General features: G+C 35.3%; 1 protein-coding gene across 6 annotated transcripts in view; it reads right to left on the reverse strand.

The window, feature by feature from the left end:
- The window catches only part of LOC145261221 (uncharacterized), a 127,704-nt gene that overhangs the window by 53,580 nt on the left and 46,472 nt on the right, over positions 1 to 27,652 (reverse strand). Inside the window, exon 1 of one of the 6 annotated variants that reach the window (XM_080119577.1) lies at positions 26,227 to 26,731. The exons of 3 other annotated variants lie outside the window; for them this stretch is intronic. Coding sequence is in view for 1 of the 3 variants with exons in the window: in XM_080119574.1 (XP_079975700.1) it covers positions 18,092 to 18,158 (67 nt within the window). In the remaining 2 variants the exon portion in view is untranslated. Of the gene's footprint in view, positions 1 to 14,224; positions 14,323 to 18,091; positions 18,649 to 26,226; positions 26,732 to 27,652 lie in introns of those variants that run through there. 2 more of the 6 variants (XM_080119574.1, XM_080119576.1) reach the window with 2 other exon arrangements.

The raw sequence follows: 27,652 nt of genomic DNA on the forward strand, positions 1-27,652 counted from the left end.
TCACGTGTTGAATGCGTACCTTTCGATTGATAAAAGGAGATGTGTGCGCCATTTTGTAGGAAGTTTAGAACATGAGAAAGAAGTCGGCTTGCTATCCCGTGTAAAGAGAAAAGATGTTAAAAATCGCAAGTTTGAACAAGAGAAAAAAAAGTCAGCTCGCTATCCCGCGTCAAGAGAAAAGACGTTAAAAATCGCAAGTTTAAACAAGAGAAACCAATGGTTTGGTTTCTTTTTCTTCAATCGGGATTCGTCAAGGAAAACGACACAGAATTAGTCAGAAAAGACTATTTAAAAAATCAGTTGTAAACGAAATTATAACGACCTCTTCACCGAGGAAGAAAGAACTATTTTAAGGCCTAGAATTGGTCTTGTAAAAAAAGAATACTAACTCCAGTGAGGCGTTCGAATTCACGTCAAAAGGAACCAAGAAATCTTCTATGGAAATACATTACACCACAGAAGATTTGGATTATTTTCTTAGATTACAGAACCAAGAGGATTGAAATTTTCTTGAATGAGAACATTTAAGTTAATGGTGCAAGGGAGGTAATTTTAAAAAGATTAAGTGTTGGCGTGTTTTATTTCAGTTCTTTGACACGCAGTAAGCCCTGACTACACATATTCTTACCCCTACTTTCCCTTACAATAATGTTAATGGAGTCCTTTGAGAACCGCCAGAGGGACTAATTTGGCAGACACTGTTATTGGTGAACATAAAACTGACTATACCTTTCTTTCCCTATTTACCTTTCCTTTTATTAAAAAAAAAAAAAAAAAAAAAAAAAAAAAAAAAAAAAAAAAAAAATGTTTATCGTAGTATTCTTTCAGTTTTTTTTCTTCTTGTTGTGCAATGGGATAACCTTCATTGGACGTCATGATAAAATTTCCGTTATATAAAACTGAATTTCTTACCTATGAGATTCATCTGTTTCCAGATTGAAAATGGATTATATTTATTTGCTGTCCACTCAGCAAAATGTGGCACAAGGCCGGAAAGTGGTAACCTAGCAGGCTCCCCTAAAGGAGGGGCACTCCTGCAATTTTAAAAATTGCCTGAGTAACCCCGTCGGCATTCCCTGGTCGGGGCGCCTCAGGCAACAAGCAATAAACTTGCCCCACCGGAAAGCCCGGTGGCAAGGCCTGGGAGGGTGGACCTCCTAGGTATTACCCAGGCGGTGTACCTCAGTCCAACAGGTGCTGGGCCGGTCTCCGGCCCCTCACCTGTTGGGCTGATTGTCAAGTGACGGATCCTTGACTGGTACTATCCATTTGAAATGGATATATTTTTTAATTTACCAGTCCTGTATTTATAAGATTAGGATTAATCCATTTGACTACTTATCACCCCCACTATGATTAGTATTTTGTATATTTACATTCTTATTTATTGAAAATTAAATATATATAAAAGGTTAAAAATATACATATATACACTTTTTTCCTCCTTTTCTTTTCTCTCTTCCTTCCTTTTCTTTTTTTCCTTTCCTCTTCTTCCTTTTCTTTTCTTTCTTTGTTTATAAATACATTTTATACATTACTATAAAGTTTTGGATTTCCTTTATTAATATATTCTGGTTAATTTTAAACGGTTCAAAAGCATCAGGATAATGAAAAAATGCTTTATTTAACTGTTTAAATGTTTTAGTTTTATCCCCCACCTTGTTTTATCATCCTTATTACTAAGCTAGAAACTGGTGGTATAAAATCTATTAATTTTAAAGTAACGTGAGCTATTCTCAAAAATCCTGACATAATGGTTCCATAAAACATAAAAACAGGGCAGGTACTATCTTTATGCGGCATACGCACTATTTGAAAGGGGAAAGAGTTTTTTTTTATCAAATATTTTATAAAGAAAAATCCCATCCTCAATTTTTATATGTAAATCCAGAAATGTAGCCTGTTGTCCTCTATGTTCACAATTCAATTCTAACTCCTTTGGATATATAAGAGGTTTATTTTTTTTCGAATTCATCATTATCGTTTATACATATAAGGGCATCTATAAATGTCCTACACTCATGAAAATTATATTTTAGATATATCATTTTTTATTTGTGATATATATATATATATATATATATATATTCATTCAAGTCAATGTAAATACAGATTTGCCCAAAATGGTGCAGGATCCAATGCCATTGGGATACCTATCGTTTAATATATATATATATATATATATATATATATATATATATAAATATGTTGGATGTGATAACTAATGGCTACACATGTGCAAACATATTTCAGTGACCACCCTTGCCAGGGAAAATCACCTCATCATGCCAAGAATATCCATGAGAGCATCCGTCAAAAAAAAAAAAAAAAAAAATTATATATATATATATATATATATTGCAATCATGACAGGAAGACCTGTTTTGATGTTCATGATGAAAAGTGGAAAATGAAAAAAAAAAAAAAAAAAATTAATGGGGGAGTCTAGTTGACCAGTTTTGCCCTCACTTTTCAAAAGCTGGATCGAAGGATTTCGTTTTATTAATAACTAGCAGGGGTGCCCAGCATTGCCCGGGTGAAAAGAAAAAAAACTTTGGGACGGAGATAGGCTCGGACCCGAAGCCTTGAGGCAAATAGCCTGACGACTTACCACGACGCTACAAAAGCGGAGAATTAAGCACAGCTGAAAATAAACGTTTAAAAAAGCAGGTGTTTAAATGAACGTCAACGTTTTCTAGGTCAAACATCACGCAATAGTAGTAGTAGAGAAAATGAAATCACAGCGCCAATTTTGTTACATAAAAGTCGCGGAAATAAAAGATAGACGTTGTTTCGTAAATCGGGCATATTATAATCTAGGCAGTATATAAAAAATTCTAAGAAAGAGTGACCTCCTCCCCCCAAAAAAAAGCTTTTGGCAGACATACGAAAAAAATGCACACAAAAACACATTTTCGTTTTTATATTATAGATAAAAATCGAGTGAAATGGGAGACGATACGCCTAAAATAAAATGGGAGACGATACGCCTAAAATAAAATGGGAGACGATACGCCTAAAATAAAATGGGAGACGATACGCCTAAAATAAAATGGGAGACGATACGCCTAAAATAAAATGGGAGACGATACGCCTAAAATAAAATGGGAGACGATACGCCTAAAATAAAATGGGAGACGATACGCCTAAAATAAAATGGGAGACGATACGCCTAAAATAAAATGGGAGACGATACGCCTAAAATAAAATGGGAGACGATACGCCTAAAATAAAATGTGAGACGATACGCCTAAAATAAAATGGGAGACGATACGCCTAAAATAAAATGGGAGACGATACGCCTAAAATAAAATGGGAGACGATACGCCTAAAATAAAATGGGAGACGATACGCCTAAAATAAAATGGGAGACGATACGCCTAAAGTAAAATGGGAGACGATACGCCTAAAGTAAAATGGGAGACGATACGCCTAAAGTAAAATGGGAGACGATACACCTAAAATAAAATGGGAGACGATACCCCTAAAATAAAATGGGAGACGATACCCCTAAAATAAAATGGGAGACGATACCCCTAAAATAAAATGGGAGACGATACCCCTAAAATAAAATGGGAGACGATACCCCTAAAATAAAATGGGAGACGATACCCCTAAAATAAAATGGGAGACGATACCCCTAAGATAAAATGGGAGGCGATACCCCTAAAATAAAATGGGAGGCAATACGCCTAAAATAAAATGGGAGGCAATACGTTTAAAAAATAGCGATATAATGTATTAGAATAAAAAAGAAAAGGAAAAAAAAAGGGATACACTACACATGTAAAATACCGACATGTATGATATCACCTAGAGACTGATCACGTTAAAACCTAAGAGACATTCTCACTGCTTGCAGAGAGAAGGCTTCTTCAAGCGAACATGAATAGTCTCCAAGATTTTCAGGTTATAGGCCGAATGAGCATGCCTCAGAATGGTGAATGAGTCAGTGCTAAAGTTTATGGCACATGCCGGGTTTAAGCAAATGTTCAGCTCTAGAAGACCCGGATGTATTAATAAGAACGTCTGTTTGTGGTATGTCCCATTCCTGATTTTGCTAGGAACATGCTGTTAGACTCAACTATCGAGTCTTAACGACGTCCGACCCACATAGTCAGCACTACCACTACATTTAAATTTATAAATTACATTATTATTATGGTTTCGTGAAGCACACAACACGTACGTTTGAAGCAAAATAGCATCTTTCCACTGTTGAGCGGATTTGGTTGGCAAACTTTTCACTTGAATCACAGAGTTTTACAATTATTAAGATTTTGATAGTTCCACTTATGTGCAACAAATGTCAGATGCATTGCTTAGGTATGCATTAAAGCATTAAGCCTACAGAGTCATTTTAAACATAGGTTTTAACATATAATTTTTCTACAAAAAAAAAAAAAAAGTACTCAGAGGGTGAGTGGTCTCAGCAATAACAACAAGTGCACATTCTGCTGCACCAAAATAGAGACTGCGAGCCACCTAACATCTAGCTGTAAGATTCAACTGGGGGACGGCTACCAAACAGTCTGGCATAATGGTTTGTTTGTTTGTTTGTTTGTTTTGTTTTACGGTATATCAACCTTTTTCGGGTTATTGATGTTGAATCCAATTATTTTGTGGAAGGTTTTTATTCTTCAAGCTTTTTGTATCCACAATCGCTAGTTTGTAGTGTTTGGTTTGGTTGTTTTATAGTGGACTTTATCGTTTTTGTTCCCTGCCCTGCAGAACATGGAGTTTTGCAATGGGAGCGGTAAAAGGATTACAGTATTAATGTTTGGTACATTTTATGTTAGAAAACTAGTCAAGAAGTGCGAGGAGATATAAAGAGAAAGAGGAAATGGGAAGAAGCAGAAGGTGGGTTGGTGTTCTTTTTTGTTTTGCAGAACATAATTAAGTTTTGCAAAAGGAAGAAAAAAAAAAAAAGCATCAATGTTAGGAGCATTTCGTCTCAGGAAGCCAATATCTTCAGAAAGCCTGATCTGGTGACACAATGGAGTGCGTAAATATCTCCATTGGATCATTAATAAAAAGTTAAATATTCAATGCATCAACAAGTCCTGGGAACATATATCAGAAAGAACAGTTGGAAATAAGTCATGCACCAAACACGGTGGCTAGTCACTCAACAGGATAAAAGTGCAAAACCCTAAAAAAAAGCAGTTAGATATGTAACATGGCTGTTACACTTTAATCGTTTCGCTACATTTCAACCACTTGGACCCGCACGTTGTCTGGTGCTGTCACAGGAACAAACAAACAAGAAAGAACATAAAATTATGACTCCGTATTTTTTTTTTTTTTTTTTTTAGATGTAAAAAGAATTTATTCCAATAATTTCCGACAACGCACTTCACTTGTCTGTATTTTTGAGATGAGGTGTTTTCATTTATTGAGATTGTCAGAGTGACTTCCTCATCTTGGTTGTTATAGTCACAACGTTTTGGCCGTTTTGCCCTCCAGCCTTCATCAGGTGTTTTGTATCAAACTGGGGAACCGTTTGTTAGGAGTCTCGAACCCAACCCTTTATTATTATTACGGGGGTACCGTGTTCAGACTCCAGCTAGGCTTTGGGACATAGTTGCTGATTCTGTTTTGAATGTTACTTTTCACTGCCTTCGTTCAGGATTGAACTAAGCACCTTTGGGTAACTGTAAACTTTGATACAACGTCTAGGACCACTCGGCCTATGTCCTAGTAACATTCAAAACAGAGAATCAGCAACTATGTCCCAGAGCCTAGCTGGAGTCCGAACACGGTACCCCCATAATAATAATAAAGGGTTGGGTTCGAGACTCCTAAGAAACAGTTCCCCAGTTCGATACAAAACGCCAGAGGGCAAAACGGCCGAAACGTTGTGACTATAACAACCAAGATGAGGAAGTCAGTCCGACAATCTCAATAAATGAACGCACTTCACTGTGTTTCCAAACATCACTCACGTGTCGAACAAGTTTGTCGAAACACTCTTTCATGCACACGTCTTTGTCTTTCCGCTTTCTCGATCACACGGCGCATTTTCTCCCTCGCTGCACCAGAGTCAAAACATGTCTGATCGTTTCCTTCGTTGAACCACATGCTGTCCTTTTTTTCTGATTTTTCCTTTTCTTTTCCTTCTCTTTCAGTTTTTTTCTACTCAATCCTTTGTAGGGAAGACTTAATTATCTGTCGGCCAACGACAAATATATTAATCTCATGCTGCATGTATCCGTGAAGGTTTCGTTTTGTTTGGTTGTTTTGTTTTGCGACATATCAACCCTTTTCGGGTTATTTAATGCCGAATCCAGTTATTTTGGAAACAGTTTTAATGCTTCAAGTTCTTTATATCTTCAAATATTTATTTGTAGAGTTTGGTTTGGTTGTTTTACGACATATCAACCCTTTTTGGGTTATTTAATGCCAAATCCAGTTATTTTGGAAATAGTATTCATGCTGCATCCAGTTATTTTGTAGGTTTTTATTCTTCAAGCTTTTTGTATCCACAATTGCTAGTTAGTAGTGTTTGGTTTGGTTGTTTTATAGTGAATTTTATCTTGTTGTTCCCTGTACTGCAGAACATGAATGAGCTTTGCAATGGGAGAGGGAAAATGGTTACAGTATTAATGTTTGGTAAATTTTAAGTTAGGTTGGTTGTTTTATGGTATGTCAACCCTTTTCAGGTGATTTAATGTCGAATCCAGTTATTTTGAAGAAAAATTTTTTTTAATAGAATATATTTTTTTTTCAATTCATTTTCTTTTTAACCCACAGTTGGGACCCTTAACAGGTACTACCACAGAGTGGACCTGGGGGCAATGGCAATTAAAGGGTGGCTTCACACCCCACAAAGTTTGCAAGCTGGGGCCTCACCATCAGATATAGTTTAAGGTCATATCCAGGACCTTTAAGTTAGGAAACCAGTCAGGAAGTAGAGAAGATAGAAAGAGAAAGGGGAAAAGGGAAGAACGAAAAGCGGGGAAGATGGATTCTTGTTTTTGTTTTTTGGTTTTGCAGAACATAATTAAATTTTGCAAAAAAAAGGAGGAAAACAAAAAGCATCAATGTTAGATGCATTTTGTCTCAGGAAGTCAATATCTTCAAACAGCCTGATCTGGTAGCACCCAATCAGTGAAGGGAGAGAGAGAGAGGATCCACAATATATTTGAACTGCCTTATAGACAATGTCAACCTATGTTCGTTCTTTTCCAGTTACATGTACATAAAATTCTGTTCGTGTGAGGGTATACACTCGGAACAGTTAGTATGCCCATAAGTATATTTATAGATACAAAAATATTAATCGTCATCAAATTGAAGTGTCCTTAAAATTGGATCGCAGAAGCCTTTTGCTTTTGATGCATTTTTTATAGATGGGTTGAATTTGACATTTGACATCCCTTGCTTTGACGAGATTGTGACAAAAAGGTGGGATTACGGTTAAGTATAATAACTTCCGGCTACGTGTAATAACTTCCGGCTACGTGTAATAACTTCCGGCTACGTGTAATAACTTCCGGCTACGTGTAATACTTCCGGCTACGTGTAATAACTTCCGGCTACATCGCCATCTTGTTTGAGAACTTACAACACTAACGACACCTGACGTAAATATGGGATCCACAAGGGCATTTTTTTGTTTTTTTTCTTAAAATGTCGAAAACACTCGTAAAATTTGATTTTCTTTAAAAAAAAAATATAGATATATACAGATATATATATATAGATATATATACACTTGATTGATTTATTTTGTATATTTTCATCTAAGTTTTTCATGTTCGCTTATTAAAGTGTTTTCAAATGAAAAAAAAAAACTAGTGTTTTCGACATTCTCTTTATTAAAAGAAGTCAATTTATTTATTTATTAAATAAGTTAATTTTTTATTTTGTATTTGTATTATAAAAAAAAGTGTTTTCGACATTTAAGTAAAAAAAATTTTTTAAAAGTCAATTGACTGCCCTTGTGGATCCCATATTTACGCCGGGTGTCGTTAGTGTCGTAAGTTCTCACACAAGATGGTGCGTAGCAAATCATTGCTAGAACCTGTGCTAATATTTGATTTTCTTAAATAAAAAAATAACTACTTGATCGATTTACATGATTTTTGGAATATGACATCTTCATGCAGTGACAAGTACGTACACTATAAAGATTTTTTTCCAGATTTTTCTTGTAAAATTCCGGTCTCTGGAATAATTTCAGCAAACAAACTGCGGCTTTGGAATTGTTGTCCCATTCACACCCCAGTTTAATAGCTAAAAACTTGTAGACCAAGGAGGTGACTCTCAGCAAATGAGAAAAGGTTGAGAACCTATGGATAGGTATGATAGAAGGGCATTCTTGGCCCATGACCCGTGAATAGTTCATCGAAGCATGAGCCATCTGTCGGCAATGTTCATTTAAGCATGGTAACTCCTGTGCTAGCCACTGAAGGAGTCCACCACCTAGCCAAGAGGGACCAGTACACCAAAATTCAAAATTGGACAGAAACCTTCTCATCGTTAATCCTCTCGTTATCATATCAGCTGGATTATGCGTCGTGGCCACATATTTAAAAATAGGCTTTAGTCCGTATCATGATTCCAACTCGCGATTCATCAGTAAAATGTCCTTCAATCTGTTTTTAGCAAAAATGTTTTTGCTGGCTATAGATTGTGACAACACTACCTGGGCATCGGTGGCCACGCACAACCTATCTGAAATATACTGCTCACAATTATTCAGGATGGTTGGCAGGCATTTTAGTGCAAGATAACCTTAGCTCTAACACAGGCAGAGTTTTTTTCCTTAATTGGGGCAACCTTTACCTTAGCGAATAGCAAGCAAGATCAGCGGTCTTGCACCACGTATGCTGCAAATCCATAGGCTTCCTTAGATGCATCACAAAAGATGTACAGGTCACCAGGTTGTCCCACAACAAGGGCCTGTCTATCAAAATGAAGATCAATTAACCCTGAGAGGTCCTTAGAAAGGACTTTCCAACCACTCAAAATCTCAGGAGGAAGAGGATCATCCCAACCAAAATGATTCTTCCACAGTCCTAATAAGCACACGACTTCGGACTAACCGGGAGGCAGAGAGACAGTGGGTCAAATAGTTTAGAAGCTTCAGAAAGGATCCTTCTCTTCGTTGAGGCACCAGGATCACACTGAATAGGTGTCACATGCATTTTTTCTGATAGGGGATTGTATTGATACCCCAATACCCTCTCCCATTCTTTGTCGTGTACACTTAGCGTACCATAACTTTTCATCCTATCTCGGAGAGCATCAACATTTGTGTTACATGACTGGATAATAAATCCTCCCTCCCGCAGACGTTTCTTTGTAAGGGAATATAGTTCGACAAGTTTGTGCGGATCTGCTTTAGCTGTAATAAGGTTGTCCATATAAAATCGTGTTTCCATCATCTTCTGACAATCATCCAATGGATACCGAGCTGCATGAAATTAAATACACCCCAATATGAATGGGCTGGCAGTGAACCCAAAAATCAACGTAGAGTGTGGGAGTTGAAAACTCTCAGCCTTATTCGATTGTTGCCCTTTAACTCAGAAGAGCGACCTAGCTACATCACTTCCTGTTTCTCATATTTCACCCTCCTTTCTGCTGAACGCTCAACCAGTCAAGATGTGACAAACACCGCTCCGGTGGGGCCATGAACCACCGCCGTGTCCTGACTAGCCAGTCAGCCGCAAGTAACGTTACTCATCTTTCAATGAACTCTTATTCTATCACTCTTTCCTGTATATTTATGCAAATAAATTGCATTTGTTTCGTTGATATATAACGGTATATTTTCGTCTTCATTATGCAACCTTTTGTCTTTTCAATTCCTCTACCATTAAATACATCCACCATTATATACATGGGGACGGGATCGTCTATCATGCAGCAGACCGTCCTATCCCCAACAAGAGTATCTAAAACAGAGAAGATAATCTCCGTCCTTGATGAAGAAACAGAACTTGTTCTTGTCAGCTTCCAGGCTGAGACGTATCATTAAGAATGCCTTTCGAATGTCCACCAACAGAATGTAGTTATTAGCTCTGAAACTCATCAACAAATTTAGCATGTCACCTGTGAGGTTGATGCCAGAGTAAGCGGCTTCATTAAGGGACATTCCGTTACCAGTCTTCAAGCTACAATTGAAAACAGGACAGATCTTGGTTGTAGCTGTAGGGTCATGCTTAACAACTGGCCGATGTGGTATCCATACATAATTCTGAAATTCGTGGACGGGTACAAAGATCTCAATTATACCACCCTGCTCCTGTTGCCGGAACACTTCCAAATAGTCCTGATACATATTTTTTTATCAGGTCCTTAGTCACCAAGTCCAAGATACGTAAAGGGACAGCATGATTAGATGGGACTCTGGCTAACTTGTCAACATGCCGGGAAAGCTCCACATAGTATGTGCCATCTTTGAACTCTATGGCATTTTGAAAGCGCCTTATCTGCTCTTGATCATAGGCAGAGAAGGTATTTTCATCATGTATTCCCAAAGATTCCAGGTTGAACATCTGTTCCAACCCCCTCTGTACTTCACTATCAGGGAAGAACTCGGCAAAGGGGTCTAGATATGTGGGTTGGCTCTCAAGAACAAAACACAGGTGGGAGGAATGCACTTTGTGGAGTCTGCATCATTACCGAGTTAAACGAGAGGTGTGCTATCTCATAGGGAGTTTGATCCTCAGAGAAGGATTCCACAGTTCCAAATGGAAAAACACCTGCTGATGAGGAGAAGACCCATCCCTTCAGACAAGGAACAAGTTGAAAGGGCCCCAATTGATGTAGGAGGTCCAAACCGATAATACCTTTGATTGGTATGAATTCCGAGCCAGTTTCAAATTTCCCGGTCACATCCCAGAAGGCATCTAACAAGAGTTCCAAATTTGTTAGTCGGACAGACAAATCGATCATCTTGGCTACCAAAACACGAGATGTCACTGGATTTCCACAACCCAAATTGATGTCCAGAGCAACTTCTTTGGAACTTCTATCACATTCGCCAAACAAGGTGGATAACCTAATCTGGCAATCCATTTCAATTGTCTCTATTGAGCCCAAGCCATGCAGTACATCAGCAGACAGATATGACCTCCAACTGCCTGTGTCCAGGAGGCAATTGATTGCAATAGACTTCCTTCCCCTGCTGAAAGTCACAAACAAGAGGGGGGGGGCAAGCTTCGAGAATATCCAGGCCACGTCTGGGGGCTGGTGTCTATATGGAATGATGAGGTAGTCTTGGGTATCCGTGCCACTCTGAGAAGAACTCCTTCCACTATCAAATGAAGTACTGGCAGAGGTGCCGACCTTGACCTGTAGTCGTTTAATTGCCTCCCCGGTGAGCTCCAATATGGAAGACAAGGATGGTATGCGGCTCCCCGTCAGCCCAATCATTTCCCCCTTTAGCATCTTAGGAAACTTCAAAAACAGAATCTTGGCCATTAAACGATCTCCACCTGAAGTATTTACAGAAAAGTCACAGAAATAAGCGTTTCCTAGCTCCTCCAAGAGGGAAGCAGCCTTGAAAATAAACTCGCCAAAATCCGAGTAGGAGATCTCCTTGGTGTATAATCAAGTATGTCTTGGAATATTTGATCAATGATCTCATCGATATTTAAATATTCCTTTTTCCATAAAGCAAGGGCATGTTGATAATTTGCATCTGTGCAGCTCAGATGGTTGATGAACCTCAAGGCTCTGTCCGTAAGGGAGCATTTTAAGAAATTTAAATGTTCAGCGTCGTTAGCCATACCAACCACAGTTTTCAAATCTTGACAAAAAATTCTGAAAACTCATGTGATCGGTAGCCATCTCAGAACCACTGAATGTGGGTCCGATGATCTGTATCTGTAGAGGTTTAACTACAAAGGAAGCTGAACTTCTTCCTGATGTCGAATGAGGAGTTGTATCCATGAAAGAACTGGCAGTAGGTGCAGCCAAGGAATCCTCCAATTCACCCAACTCTATATGGTATTCCAGGAGTTGTGATGCCCAACTAACTTCTGTTTCCAGTACATCAGTCTCTGGAATTTGAGCTTAGTGATGCATACTTCCATTTCATGAATATACTCCAAAATATCCTTGCGGAAGATGGCGTAAGCGTGCGGAGTCACTATCTCCATGACACAGCTCCAACCGTTCCTCAACCTTTATCTTCAGTACAGACATCTGTTGAAGGATCCGTTCCCTGGAAACTTCCATGCTGAATAACGAGTTGATCGATTATGTCACAGGTCAGCAAAAAAGGATAATTCTTAAAATTTCTTTTTTGCAATTTGATAAAAAAAAAAAAAAAAAAAAAAAAAAAGGTTGAAGGGCGATGCTTAAAGGTGCAGGCAGCAATTGGGGTTGCAAAAAAGAAATCCTCCTTAAGCGACCCGTCCAACGGGGTCTGGTAACAGAACTATCTAAAATTCCGGAGAACTGATAGACAACCAACCCTGAATATATAGGTTGTAATCACCTCCTACTCAATCCTTACTATAAATATCAGAAGTAGATAGATATTCAAGTTGGTCACAATATCCCTCATCATTGAGCCTGCCAGATGTAAGTAAAATTCATCCAACTCATTTTTTACCCCCACAAAATAAAGACTGTTTGAATAAAACTTCTATTTTCATATTTGCATAAAAAAGGTATTCATGCAGAGTGATCCGTACTGAAATAACGTTATTATTTAAAAAGCCATTCTTAACATGGGAAGGGCCAAGGGGAGGCGTTTCGTACCTATTCTGTACTTTAACCTTACAATTGAATAAAAATCATAAAACTTTAATTAAACATGGAAATACGATTTTAAAAAAATAGCGCACACTCAGCAGTTCTCTGCATTTTCACCAAATAAAAAATAAATAAATAAAAATAAAAACTATATCCAGAGTGCCCCTTTTTGGGGGGAGTTGGATTTTCCCGACATTAAAAATAGATCTTGTGTTTAACTCTGCCCTCGTAGTATACAGTTTTGGTCATCCGTACTTAAAACTTTGTCTGGCGTCACTTCCGCCGAATAGCTTTGTAAACAAAGTGCGATGCTTAACTAAAGCCTACGAAAGTACAAAATAGTTTAAAAAAACAAAAAAAAAAAACTACAAAACTATCCTCACTCCAGATGTTAAGAATGGATTTCTAAATAGTAACGTTCAGTATGGCCCGTATTCTGTACAAGTGATACACTAGTACACACTTGTAATATAACTTGTCCAAGAAATTTATATTTCTGGGGACCGTTAAAAGTCAATTTCCAATGAATAAACAAATAAATAAATAAAAAATGCAACAATGTAAATAAACCAGTGTTTGTTTTTGTTTTCTGTCATTTTTTTTTTCTTTTTTCATTATTATCATGTTTCAGGAACCCGAATTTCATTAGGTGTGAGCGCCTTTTGACGATTGTAGTACCAGTGTTACAAAACAAGTTAAAAAAAAAAAAAAATGGCTTTTGATGCTTAGATAGATCGAATCCCATGCTCGCCAATATAATAACATTGTAACAGAACACGTTATCGAATTTTACCGGACTAATATTGGCGGCCATGGGCTTCTTCGATCTACATAAGCATCAAAAGCAATTTTTTTTTTTTTAACTTGTCTTGGCCCATTAAGAAACTGAATTAAAATATTTCTCATACACAAATGTTCTACGATGGAGCCAGTGATAAAAGGAAACAAATAGAGAAAAACAAGTTTTTAAAATAAAATATATTGTAAAAGAGTAAATATTATTAATAAAAAATAAAATGACTAAGAATTGGACCCTATGATAAAGGCACCAAAACGTTCAATATAGCAGCCAGTTAATAGCACTCAGTCCTGAAATAAATGATAAATATTACGTAAATATCAGGTTTATACGGGCTAAAAATAAGTAAATATATATATTTTTTTGTTAAAATAATTAAAAACATGCAAAATATAATTAAAATATTTGATAACAACATCTTCTAAGCAATAAAAAAAAACGTTCTATGTTTTAGCCAGTGGCAGAACAAACGGTACAATAAGCCGGGCCCAAAAAGACAGCACACCGAATTTATGTAAAAAAAAAAAAAAAGGGGGGGGGGGTAAAGAAACAATGAAGGTTTAAAAAAAAAAAAAAAATGGGGGTAGTACAGTAGTATTTTAAAAGGGAGCACGGAGAAAAATTAAATATATAGGTTATTTTAAACCAGGAAGGGCTTAAGAAAAAGTTATATTATCATCTCGATCAAAAGAGAGAGGAATTTCCTACCTGAAAATAATTTAAACAGAGGTTCCAGCGAAGATGCGCCATCTTGAATGTAAATATAACAGTCCCCAGTGAAAAAAAAGCCCGGGGCGGATTAAATATTTTGTAATCTTTTTGTTTTTAGAAACAGTTCAACAATTAGATCTTTTTTTTTTTTTTTTTTTTTTTTTAACAAAATAAAAATAAAACAAATTCTTATCGTCAGCTTATGTCTGGTGGATGCAGACCACATCGAACGGACCAGGACGGTTTATTGTACCTATTTACTATGCCTCCCCACGGGACAGAGTTAGACACCAGGGTCGTTTTTTAACGTGGAGAAAAGGTACAAAAATAAAAATTGTCTCAGTCGTGAAGGATTTCTCCTCCACCGAAAGAGAACAAGAAATAGAAGTGCAGCGAAGAACAGATACTACACTTTGATCTTGCCCCGAAGGCCAATATTTTGTAGTTCAAGATTGTAGCCGGCCTTAGCTTCAAGACCACTAAGTTCATCCGAATTCCTATCAACTCGTAACTTGACACACGGAGCCCCCCCCCCTCCCTCCCCAAAAAAAGGGAGCACACTAGAATCCTGGATCGGATGCGTTGTTGGCGATTAATAATAACCCCTGCCCCTTTTAACAAAGGTGGTGGTAATGCCTAGGAGGATAAGCGGTGCTCTTTTCCAGAATTCCTACTGTATTAATAAAATAAAATAAAAATCTGTATTATGTATGCACTCGTAACTAAAAGAAAATATCGTGTTCCAAAAATCACGTAAATTGATTTCAGTTTTATTTTCAAATAAGAACATCAAATTTGAAAGCTAATTGAGGCGCGATTATCTCGCGATGCCATTTTGAGAATAATCTCAAGAAAGAAGGGATACAACTCAATATAATTCAAACTTGCTGGATTTTTGTGGTAAAGCTTACGAATTCCCATTAATCGTGTAGACATTACTTGATCAATTTACGTGATTTGGGGAATATTATATTTTCTTTCCGTCACGGGTACGTACATCATACAGATTTTTTCTTTTTTATACAGGAAGAAGTTTGGACAAGCACCGGATGAGATCGACCGGAAATCATGTCTAAGAGTTTGAAAAACTGAGCAGCCTAGCAGGCCAGGGCCGTAGAGGATGTTCAACGCAAGACAACTAGAATCAAGATGAAGGTTGAAAAAATAGGGTAGGCACCAGCATCAATGTACAAAGTGCTGGGAAATATGAATCTCAGATAATCAGAAACGTACACCTTGCTCAAGGGTACCCAAGCCAGTTATGTGTCGTGTCCGAGATAAATTTGGTACAAGTACAGAACAGAATAGTGGACAAAGGTGTGACACAAGGTGAGGAAGAGTTGAGCTAGAGCCTCTAAAAGAAGAGCACTCTGGCCTATTAAAATTGTCTGGGTAGCCCAGTTGGTATTCCTCAGTAGAGGCGCCTCAGACGGTAAGGAATAAACTTACTCCGCCCGAAAGACGGGTGGCATTGTGGCAACTCTGTTGGCTTTTGGCGCCGAAGTATTCGAAGCGATCAGTTGAGATGGAGTTTAAGATAGGTCATTCCAGCTGGTCGCTTCCAATAAATACTACCAAACATGTAGATTGGTTTGCCGCGGGTTAAAAATAAGGTTAACCTAAAAAGCAGTATTCCAAACAGCTGATTAATTGATACCGTACTTATGCAGAATACGGGCCGCATTATTTTTAGATAGGATTTTCAAGTCAATTCAATTTTTACGGTGTTTTGGTGCTAAAGTGCACTTATTATCCGCGGTATTTTTTTTTAAATAGGTTTTTCAAGTTTAATTAAAGTTCTATGATATCTGTTTTTAAAAAAGTGTAAGGTTAAAGTACAGAATAGATACAAAACATCCTCCCTTCCCCATGGTAAGAATGGTTTTCTAAATAAATACGTTATTATTTCAGCATTAGTACGGGTATCTTGTTTATGAAATCGTTAGGTGAAAGTACAGAAACGAGTGCTTATTTAGAATCAAAACTATTTTCCAAACAAAACTACATAAAAATCTTAAAACTTTATGATGTACGTAGCCTTCAAGGAACAAAGATCTCATATTCCAAAAATCACATAAATTGATCAAGTAATTTTTTTGGTGCTTCTACACTTTATTGCCGAAATTGGAGACGCCATTCTATTTCACGCACCTGCTCTCCAAATCCAGGGGAGACTATGGCCGAAGCATGAAATAAATAAAAAAAATTGAACTGTTTAAAATTATTTGTTCGAAAAAAAAAAAAAAAAAAACTATTTTATAAATGTTGCTTTCATTACAAAATTGTTTTAAAATTATTTTTTTACGCAGACTTTTCAATGTTTTTCCAATTATATTTTAAATTTGTATACAATAAATGTTTTGGTTTTGTTTTCAAATGGCGCTCGCCCAGTTTAAACCATTATATGTCATTTTATTTTCTGTTTTTAATAATAAAAAAAAATGTTCCATGAAAAACTTTCCCGTTCTCATTAATTAAATCGAAACATTTCCAATAAACAATTATGGATATATGTTCTCTTTCACTTTATTTACTTTTTTTTCATAGTTCTTTCCGGAAGTTTAATTTTTTGTTATTTCATGCTTCGGCCATAGTTTAATATAACGTTCTCCCCTAAATTTGGAGAGCAGGTGCGTGAAATAAAATGGCGTCTCCAATTTCAGCAATAAAGTGTAGAAGCACAGGGGAGGGCCCACAGGGTTTTTTTTTTTTTTTTTTTTTTTTTTTTAACTAAAACAATCAAATTTTATGATGAAGTTAATTTTTGCTTTGATTCGCCCTGTTAATAACTAAAGTGCAGACAACTAAATTCGAACTATCGAGATAAAATCAGCCTTGTAATGGTTACAATTTCCTAATAAAATCAGTACGTGCATCCAAGATTTTTCGCTGCAAGTCTATAAATGGTCCACAAGTAATCTTTTTTTACTATAAAAATCTGAAAAAAATCTTTATAATGCACGTACTGAATGCCGTATTCCAAAAATCACGTAAATCGATCAAGTAGTTTTTTTTTTTTTTATTTAAGAAAATCAAATATTAAACGTTTTATCGAAGATTTGCTACACGTCATCTTGTTTGAGAGATAACGGCACTAACAACCCCTGGCGGACATAAGGTGGAAGTATGGGTCAACAACAGCAGACCATCGATTATTTTAATTTAATTTTTATTTTTTTTCTTAAATGTCGGAAACACTTTTTTACACTACAAATAAAAAATAATGAATTAACATAAAACATTTTTGGAATTAAAAAAATAAATACAAAATGAGAAATTAACATAACGAGAATGTCTAAAACGTTTTTTTAATAGACTTTATCAAACGAGCATTGAACTTTTTTTTTCTTCTTTTTTTTTCTTCTTTTTTAAATGTCGAAAACACTTTTTTTATAATACAAAAAAAAATTAACATAATGAAACATTTTTGGAATTAAAGTCTGTTTTCAGACGAACAAATAAAAAAAAACTAGTGTTTTCCACAGCCTCTTTATTAAGTCTATTTATTTATTTATCAAATAAGTTAATTTATTAAGAAAAAAAATTTAAAAATAGTCGATGGTCTGCCGTTGTGGACCCATACTTCCACCTTATTTCCGCCAGGAGTCGTTAGTGCCGTTATCTCTCAAACAAGATAGCGTGTAGCAAATCTTCGATAAAACGTCTGATAATATTTGATTTACTTAAATAAAAAAAATAAAAATACTTGATCGATTTACGTGATTTTTGGAATATGACATTTTCATGCAATGACAAGTACATACATTATAAAAAATTTTTTAAAAGATTTTTATAGTAAAAAAGTTTACTTGTGGACCATTTATAGACTTGCACTCCCTATTTAAACAAGCCTCCGGGACTGACCTTCACTTCTGATCTGAAATGGAGCCAAATCCGTTTCCAAGATCGCTGGAAAAAATGGTTGGATCATTCTACGGCTCCAGTGGATATCTCAATGCCGATGCAATCGTCTACCTGTGTAAGAACCAAGTACGTTCTAGTATGGAGTACTGTTATTATTTCAGCACGGTCCGTATTCTGCATTATTTATTTATTTCATGCCTTTTCACATCGTAAATTGCTTTGGAACAAAATCAGGACTTTTCATCGATACTCTGGACTGACTGAGTAAATACTGGAATCCTTAACATAATCATTCTTGACAAGTAGTGATTAATTCAAGATATTGTGGGGGTGACGATTAAACATATGTGGGGTTGGTTGGGTGTTTGGAGGTGAGCATCTATGTCACCTAAGAAATTAAAGTGGGATGACCCAAATAGGGAGGATGACTGGTATTGCATTATTGAATATCTGCTACTCTCACAATTCAAGAAGGACCTTTGGATTGATTCTCCGACCTTCGAGCTATAATCAAAATATCCAGATATTTTAAATAAGGTAGTTTATAGAGTAAATGTGCAGTGCAAGTCTAGAAATCCACCTAATTAAAAAATAATAATAATAATAATTAAAATAAAATAAATTTATGATGTACATTGTATATACTCATCACGGAATAAAAATGTCATATTCCAAAAAAATCACGTAAGTTGATCCAGTATTTTTTATATATATATATATATATATATATATATATATATAAAATCATTTTATACGAGTTTGGGCGATTCATCCTACTGTAGATTATTACAAGGCTGATTTTAAAATTTCGATAGTTCGAATTGAGGTGTCTCTCTTTATTAAACACGGCGGCAGATTAAGATATAATGCATCGCTTCCTTATATATTTTGATTTTCTTAGTTAAAAATATAATTACTTGATCAATTTACGTCATTTTTGGAATATGATATTGTGGTAATAGTCAGCTAACATACTTCCTAACTTCCGGTGTGTCTGTTACCGGAAGCGGTGACAAGGTAAATCAATTCCTTTGCGTTTTCTCACTCCTGCCTATATCTCTGTGTACTCTTTATTTATGTTCTAATCGTTTTTTTTTTTTCAGTCTTATTTGAATTAAGAATTATTGAAATTAGTTTTATTTTTTACAAATTATTTTTTTTAAGAATTATTGAAAACACTTTTTGCGCTCTTTTTTTTTGTTTGTTTTTTAAAAGAATTATTGAAAACACGTTTAATTAGAATTAATTAAATTTTAACACGTTTTAATTTAACACGTTTAATTAAAATTAAATTTGATTAATTAAAATTTAATTTTAAAAATTTTAATTAACATGTTTAATTTTAACACGTTTAGTTAAAAATTATTGAAATTAGTTGACTTTTTTAAAAAGAATTATTGAAAACAAGTTTATAAATTTTAATTAAGAGTTATTTAAATTTTTTATTTTTATTTTGTTATTAAAAGTGCAAATAAAGACTAATTGTGTCATTTTTATCTTTTTATAATTTTGTTAATTTTTATTGCATATTTTTCAGTAATGTCCTTTTCTTATATTTTATTTCAATAAATCGCTTCACAATAGAAATACTGAAGAACAACAAAAGTGAAGGAACTGATTTGCCTTGTCACCGCTTCCGGTGGCAGGCACACCGGAAGTTAGGAAGTACGTCAGCTGACTATTACCTGATATTTTCATTCCGTGAGGAATACGTACATCATAAAAGTTTTTTTGTTTTTTTTTTTTCGGTATTTTTGGTTTTTAATTAGGTTGAATTCTGGATAAGAACTTAAATGTGAATTTGTGGTGATTGTTGAAGTGAACGTTATTGACACATGATGAAAGGAACATTGCTTTTCTAATTTTTATTTTTATTATTACAGTGTAACCCGGATATAAGATACCCTGATATGCTGGAAACCCTGATAGAAGAGACATCTTTCATTCATTCATTCATTCATTCATTCATTCTTTCTTTCTTCCGGCGGTGTGGGGGCACAGCTCTCATATATAAGGGTTACACTGCATTTTATTTTATTTCAATATGTTCTCTGTAATGAAGGGGCCCCTTTTCCTAGGGCTAATACACTTTTTCGTTTCTATATGAGATATACATGAAGGCAGAAAATGGACTGGTGACGGATAAAAAATGTACATTGTTTATTACATCATCAAATGTTCAAGATACAGGCAAACACAATAGAGCTTATTTCTTATTCCATGGAGTTTCGAAAATTTACACTTTTCTCGTCAGAAGAAGCAAATAGTCCAGTAATGTAAAAAAAAAAAAAAAAAAAAAAAAAAAAAGGGTAAACATTTCTGGAACAGTATAAAAATTAAAGGTACTAGTGTACTTATTAATCCCTGCTGAAATAATAATGTTATTTAGAAACCCATTCTTAACATGGGGAGGAGAGTGTTTTGTACCTATTCTGTACTTTAACCTTACAATTTAACAAGTGAAGCATGTATGCCCCCCCCCCCGTGAGTGCACAGTGAATGAGGCATAAAAAAATGTCTAAGTTCAGCATTTGCTCCCTCCCATCCAATTTAGCCCCAAAAGTCCCCAGGGAACGTTAAATCCTGGTGTAAATGATCAAACGGTGCAATTTTAGGCCTTAACATATGTAAATTTAAGTTCTGCATCATGCAAAACTGCTAAATAGACATACACAGAAAATGTTGGACAAATATGGTAAAATAGTACCAAAAAGAGCCCCTGGGGGACACCCAAGAATTATTGCGAAGTATAGACAAACAAAATTATATCGAAATCAGTTACAACTTTTCAGAAAGTTTTATAAAAATCTAAGGCATTAATTTCTTTTAATAAGCACAAAAGTATCAATTTTAGCCATTTTAACCTGAAAGTCACCCCTAGGGGAGAAACTGGAGTTTTCCCAGAAAATCCATTCTGTTAATTTTTTACTCCTATTATGTTTAATGTTTGTGCAAAATTAAAAAAAATTCCAAGGCGTAGTTATTAAGAAAAGTGCGGACAGATGAACGGGCAAGTGTGAATTTACAGGTCACCCTCCTTTTGTCGGGGGACCAAAACATAAAAATGTACTGTAAATTTACTGAATGTATATTTATTTTTATCATAAAAATTTGCATTCTGTAATGTTTATATACATTTTTTGGCCGATTGTTTCAGGGAGAAATTTCTTCATTGTATATCCCTAAAACTCAAGTATAACCAAGTCCTAGTACTGAGAAATGTAATGTAGCATGCGGCCGTAGCTGAGATTGAACTCACTACACGAGTTTGTAGTGTGATTTAAATTTTGTCGGTAGCTGAATACTTGATGCTTCACCACTGATGCTATCAAGGGTATTTTTATCATGACGCCATCACTAGATGGGTTGCCTACCACGGCTTAAGAGAGCCCCATCTACCCTCGAGAGAAGGATAGACCGCGCCAGTTTCTCAACCTGGTATTTTATCTCGCGGTACATACAGTGCCTCGCTTTCCCAAGTGGTCACCCATTTGGTACTGGCCAGGTTCAACGTTGTTTAACTTTGGTGATCTGGTGAGAACCGATGTGTGTCGACGTGATTGTGCCGTACTGAGAAAGAGAGTTTGAATATGATTTGGATGGACAAACTGCCAATTTGGATGCCCTAAGCCATTGCTCCGTTGCCTCTCTCTCTCTCTCTTTGCATATCACTATCTCCCACATCACACACACTTTTGATGGCCTTGTGCTCAGATGAGCACTTGCCATGGAAATAACGATAAAACAAAGAAGATACTTTTCCATACAAGTAAACCCTGACCAAATACAGTAGAACCCCAGGATCGGTGGGCCTGGGATATGTTATTTTCAGGTTATGATATGGAATAGGATGTTTTTTCCGACCCCTTTCCCCTGCCTTACAGTGTTATTTATAATGTTATTTGATTTTGTAATTAAGTTTTAATATGTACTGTATAAAATTTTGCTTAGGTCTGACCATACGGCAATTTCACCTTACAATCCCAACCCCGGAACAGATTAATGCCATATCCCGGGGTTCTACTGTATTCAAAAACACCTAGTACTCACAGCCAAATAAGATCTCAGTATGGTTAATTCACATTAGTTTTTATAAGGAATGGTGCACCTTCTTTAAGCAATGTTATCTAAAGTAAAAACGTGAAGCTGGATACTCCACCAGACCAGATGAATTCTTGTCCTGGAATAAAGTAAGACCAAGAGACCACAAGAAAGATATAGTACAACATATTTAAATGATCAAAGGAAAATTATGTTCTCAACTTCATTACTAACTCCATGTTTGAAATGTAAAGAACTTCGATGGAATATTCAAATATCTATGTATCTCCTATAGTAATCAACTGTAAGCCCCTGGAAGACAACCTTTTGATTTCAGTAGATATCTTATTGCTGATGCAATTCTCTATCTATATAAGAGCCAGGTACGTCCAAAGATGGAGTACTCTTGCCACATCTGGCCAGGAGATGCTAGCAATACCTTATCCTGCCTTGACAGAGTTCAAAATAGACTTTGTAGCCTAGTGGGGGATGTCCTTTTCTCTTCCCTGCAACCTCTTTCTCACAGAAGAGACGTTGCAAGCCTGTTTCTGCTTTATCGTTATTTTCATGGCAAGTGCTCGTCTGAGCTTCAATCTATGGTCCCCCCTCGTCAAACCTCCATGAAAAACACTCGTCTAGCTGAAATTACTTTCAATAATTTCCCTCACTTCTTTATCTCTGCCTAAACCTAAACATAGATTCCATGAACAAAGTTTCTTTCTTAGAGCTGCATACCTGTGGAACTCTCTTCCGTTTGCCTGCTTTCCAGATGACTACAATATGGTTTTCAAGTCCAACGTAAACAAGTTCTTGATGAACAGCTCCCCTTAAGTAATCCAATTTACCAAATTTCCACTACTAACGATTACTACGATATTGTCTCATTGACTACTGTACACTCTTTAACTCTTATCCTCGAGTGGCCTCTGGGCCTTGATTAGTGGTGACTCCTATGTAAAAAAAAAAATAATAAAATTGGCTGAAGTAAAATGAAACAAAAAAGAAACTTTTTTATAAGTGATTTGATAACGATCATGAGTTACTTTGTGGTGTTCGGAAATTGCCACCCTCCATCTGAGGTTACATATGACCCTTGTGGAATGACAGGTAAATCAATTGGCTTATTGCATCTTTTTATGCTGGATTGATTCATGGGTCTTGTCAAGTTGGGGCAGCTTATATTGTTAACTAAAATAGCTCAAGGTTACATCATTAATTATACACAGTTTCTATTTGTTAGGTTTACAAAGGCTGTTTCAGCTGTTGCTTTGCTTCCAGGCTCTTCTGGGCCACTTCGGCAAACCAGACCAAATAAATTGGTACATCATCAGTTACATAGACATCTTAGTTCCTATTTACTTGCCTCCCCACAAGGACAGAGTTAGACACAAGGTCGGTTTTTAATGTGGGGAAAATCCAGCTCCCCAAAAAGAGGCACTGGATAAGAACAAAAACAAAAATTGTCTCAGTCATGAAAGATTTCTCCTCCACTGACCGAGGATAGAAAAGGTGAAGAGTAGCATCAGAACAGACACTACACTGTGATCTTGGCCTAAAGGTGAAGGCGTGCCTCGATAGTTAACAGACCTAGACATGTTTATTTCTATCCCACGGCAGGAAGACGTGACCCGAGATTGGGAAAGAGGAAGGGCACTCTGGACAACGAAAAAAACGCCTGGAAAGTCCCATCTTAGGCATTAGTAATAAACTAACCCCTTCTCAAAGAGTGAGAAAGCAGGGCTCAGAATTATGGACCTCTTAGAACTGCACAGGAGCATTAGGTGTGTCAGAAATTTCGTAAAAATAGTGAATAATTCCACCCCATCTTTCCAAGCTTATAACTCCTCGAAAAATGTCATTCAAGCCCTATTTTTTTTTTTTTCAATAAAAGGAGCAAGGACCAAGGTTTCATTAAAAAAAAAAAACAAAAAAAAAACAAGGTTTTAAACTTCGGACTTTACAGGTAGATTTCTAAAAAACAGTTATATTTTTTTGTTGTTTTAAATTTGAATATATTATTTATTGACCTTTTCTCTTCAATTTGTGATATATAAGACTTTGGTACATAAATTAATTATTTACTTTTTAATAGACATTTCAAAATGGGAGGCGTGAATTATTCGACCCCCTGTCTTTCCAAGCTTATAAATCCTCGAAAAATGTAATTCAAGCCCTAATTTCTTTTTCAATTTAAGGAGCAAGGACCAAAGTTCCATTAAAAATTAAAAAAAAAAAAAACAAATAACGTGGTTTTAAAAAAAAAAGGTTTTAAACTTCAAACTTTACAGGTAAAATTCTAAAAAACGTTTTTTTTTTGTTTTAAATTTGAATATATTATTTATTAACCTTTTCTCTTCAATTTGTGAGTAAATTAATTATTTACTTTTTAATAGAAACTTGAAAATGAGGGGGGCGTGAATTAAAAAAAAAACGTTTGTCTAAAATATTATATTCGGTTTATTGGAATGAAACATAAAATTTCACATTGACCCTGAAAATATCGTAAAAGTAGAATCAATAGAAAAATTTTGATAGATTTTTAAAGTTTAAAAATTGAAAAATATTGAGTTCGGAAAATTCATTAGTTTAAAAAATATATATATTTCTATTACTTTTAAAACAACTTTAATAGTTTATTTTGGAAGTATAATCCATAAAGAAAATAAATAACCCACTTTTAACAGAAATTACGAGATTTTTATATCTTATTCGCAGTTTCGTGTTAGGGGTGTCAAAAATTCCTACAAAAATTCTTATGCACCTACAGGAACATACGTTTTCGTCAACAACAAAAATAAAATCCATGGCCGAGACGAGACTCTTGTGGTTTTGGGGGCAGAGGAAACCCCCCGACGACAAACTCAGTTAGGATTCAAACACTGATTTTCCTATTTGAAGTGCCCTATAGTCGAACAAGCGAGGGTGAAGCGAAGCGATATTTCCAACAGCCCTTTTGTACAATCGGTCATTGATCTAAGTGAGATAACTTCATTTTACAAAGAGATTCGTTTCATTTTACAAAGAGATTCGTATTTTTTATTTTTTCTTCATTCATATGAAAATTTGGGATACTAAAGGCAACACAACTTTGAGGAATTATTTTTTATTTTTATGAATATTCTTTTCAACTATTTTATTTATTTAAAATGTTTCCAACGTAAACGTGAAAAGCAGATCACAAAAAAAAAAAAAGTAATTTTTTACTTTTTTTCACCTTTTGGGTCTGCTGAAAACGAATATCAAGACATTTTCCCCCCCAATGTATTACTTAATAAATATCTGAGTCGATCGCCATTCTTAACATGGAGGTTTTTTTTTTGGTTTTTTTTTTTTAACCGGCAAGAAGCGCATTTAGTAATTGTCCAGTTGGGGAAAAACATGCCCTCCGTCGCCACTTTGAAAAAACAACAAAAAAACAAACAAACAAAAAACAAACACAGATAAGTAGACAATAATTCTAACTTGCAAGAATTACTTTGTAATATACCATCTACTCCGCACTAATCCCTTTATAATAGATAATAAAGGTCTTAATAGCCAGAAAACTACTCGTCTTGCTCAAATTTGAATGTGATATTCCTTTTCAGCATGCCCGAAACCCTTTAAAAGTCGTCAATTTAAAGGTTAGTGTTGACTGTTGAGGAGGTGAAAAAAAAACGGTAAATTTTCAGATTAAGTCCACCAGCCACCACCACAACTTTCTTTTAAATAATGAATTTTAAAGGTTTTCGGCCATGCTGAATACGAAAATCGCCTTGAAATTTTGCAGAAATAATTAGTTATCGAGATATAAATAGTTGTATTATGCATTGTATTCTTTGGCGGCCATCTTTGTTACGCGCGTAGATTTGTTTATGGCGCGCGCACGCGCGTAAAACCGATGGCCGCCCAAGATTACACTGCATAATACAACTTTTTATATCTCGATAACTAATTATTTCTGCAAAATTTCAATGCAATTTCCGTATTCAGCATAGTAGAAAACTTGTAGAAGTCGTCATTTAAAAGAATATTGTGAAGGTGGACCTAATCTAAAAAAAATACCAAAAAAATCCCTCCCCCCCCCAAAAAAAAAAGTAAATAAATATGGTTACCTTTTCTTCTGATTTTGTTAATCCGATTTAATACTTCCGGAGTTTTAGGGATGAGGAATGAGAACAATCCACCCAGGTGGATTAGGGTCCCGTTTTAAAATTGCATGCGGGCTATATTCCAAGTTACCAAAGATACAGTTGTAAAAGGTCGGAGGTTACATCGGCCGGTATGTCGTGAAAAATAACAACCAAGATGAGAATAATACTCCGAATAATCCAATTTTGTATCCAGCTTGAAATTATTTGTTGTTATAAGTTCTATTTCATCGTACATTTTCGTCGGCTGATAAATTTAAAAATATTGCTGCGATTAAATTAATTATTAGTAAAAAATGTAAGCGCATTGAGAACGGCTTCCGTTATCATAATATTATTTGGTACGTTTTACTAAACACAGCTGTATAATTTATCGTTGCGTGCATTTTTTTTATAATAGGTTTCAAAAGCTGATAAATACATTAAGCTTTTGGAAATTAGAAAAGCGATTTGTGGTTTCTGTAAACAAACGACACCGTTTGAACGAGAAATTAACTCAAGGGAGATAACTCGAACGGAAAATTGATTTTTTAAAAAAATTTTATTTTATTTTATTTATTTTTTTTTCTTAAGAGAAGCCTTTCCAATTTTGATCGGAGCCTCTCGAGTCAGTATGGATGGCCAGAAGTGTTATAAAGGCCTGGTTAGAGGTAGTGTTATTTGAATTTTTACAAACATTATAAAGATTGTATTTAAAAAGGAGTTTAGATAAAACGCGTTTATTTGAAAAATATATTTATTTTAGAAAAAATCGATATCATAAAAATACCTCTTTATTGTAAAAATCTCGTTAAAAATGTTTGTTTGTTTTAATCTCGTTTCAAAAAATAAATTTTGTATTTCAATAAATTGCTTTATTCTTTTATTGTTGTAAAACAAGTTTTTAAAAATAAATCATAAAAAAAATTCTTTATCATGTTTGTAAAAGTTCAAATAACGTTACATCCAAGCAGGACTTTATAACACTTCTGGCCCTCCATACTAACTCGAGAGCCCTCGATCAAAATAAGAAAGACTTCTTCTCTTTAAATCCATCTATTATTACATTAAAGCTGAGTTCGTCAACGTTTGTGTCCTTAAGACTTTTTCCGCTAATATATTTTAACCATATAAATACAATGTTACAATATTCCTTAATTTGGGGATTTATTAAAAAAAATTTTTTTAATCATTATTGAGTAAACTACAAATTAAACCTCTAATTAGAATTTTCCTGATGATCCCAAATAAGGCCTTTAAATGTTTCTGGTTGAAAAAAGCTGGTTATTTAGAATTCAACTTAATTAAAACAAATGCAAAAGATACACAAAATCTCTACGATGTACGTACTGTTACGACGTGGGTCAGTATCAGAATGAAGACTACACAGAACTAAGTGTAATCGCAGCTT

Source organism: Euprymna scolopes, chromosome 37 (assembly GCF_053919585.1).
Source record: "Euprymna scolopes isolate OS-2025 chromosome 37, ASM5391958v1, whole genome shotgun sequence".
NCBI classification, from domain to species: Eukaryota; Metazoa; Mollusca; class Cephalopoda; order Sepiida; family Sepiolidae; genus Euprymna; species Euprymna scolopes.